Below are 3,295 nucleotides of genomic sequence, written 5' to 3'. Positions count from 1 at the left end.
ACGGGGAACTTTTATCTCACATGCGCTAATATTGTATAAAGCTAGTGACATAAAATGTTTTTAAAATATTATGCTTTTTAAATACAGCAGTTTTTATGTTCTTTCTGTTTATTTTGTATTGCCGTCAAAGACAGTCTCCTCTAGACCCAGTTTATAAATCATTTATATAAGATATAATGGTATTTGGACTGCACCACTCGTGTTGATAACATGTTATGTGTTTATGAACTGAAACACTGCCCCTAAATGTGTCCACAGAAAGAATGATTAAACCCCCTTTTATGTTTTTCATTTTGAAACAGTAGTGTCTTTGCATGTACTGCATTAACTAAGACCAGTCATACATCTGTTTACTTTCTTTTCCATTTTTATTTTCACTAGTTTTACAGCAAGAGATGAACACAGACAAAAACAAACTGATGAAGCTTAACTAAGAAATTGTTTTGCACAGTTGATGGTTGTGGGGCTTTGTAGAGTTGATTGCTGGATTAGTTTGCAAAGTGAAATTAACTGTAGTAAAAATGAAAAACACAAACCAATTGTAGATTCAGGCAATGAGAGGGATTTAATAAATTACACAATACTATGTTATTTGGCTTCACTTTGAAACCTTTCCACCAGCTTTCTATGATGTTTTTTTTTTTTAATCTATTTTACATTATCTTGTGATCTTTTTTACACCGTCATTTTTTCAAAGCTTAAAAAGTGCATGCATCCATGAACATTTATAGCTTATAAAGTTTATTTGTCCATTTAGCAAACAAGGACACTAACAAAGTCTACTGCATGCTCTAAAGACCTGCCATTTCCCCGACTATCAGGGCTGATACAAAGTTAGGGCTACAGTAACAGCCATACACAGATCTAACAGCAGATGTATTGTTGAGCTGCACCTCAGAAGGGCGCAACTCGAGGCCAATATTCTGCCTTATTTTCTGAGCCTTTTGTAAAACACGGCTGCAACAGTAAAGGCAGTAAGGCAAGCAAAGGCAAGGATGCCAACAGCCGCACCAAGCCCCCCACTAGAGCTCGATTTTTGTTGAGCGGCAATGGGGTTCTCTGTGGTCGTGGTACTGTCAGCTTTGGTGACGATCCTCTGAGAGGTGATGGTGTAGGAATCAGTTGCACCATCTTTAGGTTTGGCTGTGTCTCTCTTCTTCCTCCCGCTCGAGCTGCACTGCTTGAATGAGCTGCAGGTGCTTATCTCACACAGCCGGGTGATGCAGTGCAGGTAGTAAGTGGACACAGTCTGGTTCTGCTGCTCAGTGAAGCGGAAAGCTGGGAAGCTGAAGCGGGCACTCTGGCTGTCTCCATTCAAAATGATGTTGGTGAGTTGACCAGTAGTGCAGGGAACAAACAGGTTGAAGAAGCTGGAGTTAGAAGGCAGTGGGGAGATGGTGGCATAGCACCGGTCCAGCAGCACGTTGTATTGGCCCGTCAAGTTGATGGCCTTGACCTCCACATACACAGTGGTTTTCAGTTCAATTCCCAAGCTTGGAATGATCATTGGTTGAGTGTAGTTGACGTCATTGAACAGCTTCATGGTCAAAGTGCTGATGAAACTCCCGTTGTTGTCTTTGATTGCTATGGCAGAAGATGTCACATCAATCTCGGTGTTGTTGATCAGATATTCTAAAGGATAGGCGCAGGAGTAGTAGTACTTCAGCTCAGTATTGTAAGTGATTGTGCCTGTTGTAGGATCAAAGGACCGGACGATACCACTAATGTTGACTGTCTGGATGTTGGAAAAGTCAGAGAAGACACCAGTCCCAGCAGTACTGGTGGTCGTGAACACACTTCCACAGGCGCTGGTCAAATTTACTGGGAAAGTAAAGCTAGCCACAGGTGGAGTCGCATTAACATTAAGGGTTGCTCTACAAGCCGGGTCCAGAACGTTGTTCATGATCAGTAGACTCTCGTTGTAGCCACTGAAGATGACGGGACAGATCTGGATAGACACACAAATGTATGAAGTACCACACTTCACAGAGATGTCAGTAGGCAGTGGTCGTCTTGCTTGTGCGCCACAGTCGCTCACTGATAGAGCACTGTTTCTGACAACCAGGCAGAGTAAAAGTAAAAGAATCTCCATCGTTGTTCTTCAGCTTTGTCTGGGATTTGTTAGTCTCTCTTTAGAATCTTGATTCTGCTGCTGAGGGCTTGTCGATCTTCTGCTTGTTTCAAGTCTTCTGACTCGTTCAGGGTTTTTATAGGGTAAACGCGTCCTATGGGATTGGTCCAAAACAAGGTTGTGCACCTATTTGTGCACAACAGCTTTGTGTTAAGTAGGAGGGAGATCTTTGGCCTGGACCATATCCTAAGGGCAACAAGTGAAACCTGAAGCATCTGACTTCTTGAAATACACAGGCAATAGCCTTGTTCCTTTGTTGAGTATTCTACAAAATATAGCTATCCAGGCCACCCATTACTGAGCCTTCATGAAGTAAGTGAACATAACACTGTGAGATGTATTCATGAGAAACCAATACAATACTTCATCTATCCGGTCCACACACAGAGCATCTTCAATCATGACCTGTTTAGGATATATTGGTGCAGGTAGTGACCTACTGGACCATTTGACCACTGTCCTTATTTATCCTGTAGAAGAAGGAGAATTTAACATAATTTGAGAAACCTAGGTATTCTTCATAGTGGTTATTAAAAAGTCAAACTTTAGGGATCATTGCATGGGGGTTGTGACATGAACATTTTGGCTCCATATTAGAGTCACATATGGGAGGCGTATCAACCTATTATGTTGTTGTACAGTATGTTTGTCAGCTATTGTTTCTTGCATATATTCAGAGGCTTTTGAAGAGAGAACAAGATGATCCTGTTCCCCTTATTAAGGTAACTAAATCTAACCAGTGTCCGGGGAAACAAAGATACTAATTCTTAGTGTATTATAACAGTAACCAGGTGGGGCTTCAGTGGAGTTGCAGTGATCCAGAAAACAATATATAACTTGGAGACAGCATCGACAAACTAAAGGTAATACAATAAAGGACATAGAATAAAGGGAACTCACATAAGACAGTATTTACAGATTCTCAAGTAACAAACTTTTGTCTCTATACAAACACAAGCTAACCCCAAACACCACAAGCAACTTTTGTTGTTTTGATGAAGCACATTTAAAATACTATAATTTATGAAACAGTTGTAAACTTAAATCTTTTTCAGCATTTCATCAACAGTATCTAGCAATAAGCTTTATAGTGCAGCAATTTCTAATCCTTAGTTTGTAAGTATTCCTAACAATGTCAGCTAAGCTAATTTAGCTTCTAGGCAT

At 40.6% G+C, this 3,295-nt stretch overlaps 1 protein-coding gene across 1 annotated transcript; it reads right to left on the bottom strand.

Moving 5' to 3' along the window:
• Positions 1 to 928: 928 nt before the first annotated feature.
• On the bottom strand, positions 929 to 2,092 carry LOC113173475 (zona pellucida-like domain-containing protein 1). The gene has a single exon (XM_026376887.1). It carries the CDS (start codon positions 2,090 to 2,092, stop codon positions 929 to 931), a length of 1,164 nt encoding a protein of 387 aa, XP_026232672.1.
• Between the last annotated feature and the right edge of the window lie 1,203 nt (positions 2,093 to 3,295).

The sequence above is a fragment of the Anabas testudineus genome, chromosome 21 (assembly GCF_900324465.2).
Source record: "Anabas testudineus chromosome 21, fAnaTes1.2, whole genome shotgun sequence".
NCBI classification, from domain to species: Eukaryota; Metazoa; Chordata; class Actinopteri; order Anabantiformes; family Anabantidae; genus Anabas; species Anabas testudineus.
Note: the sequence above shows the minus strand (reverse complement) of the source record. Positions and strands in the feature narration are given on the sequence as shown.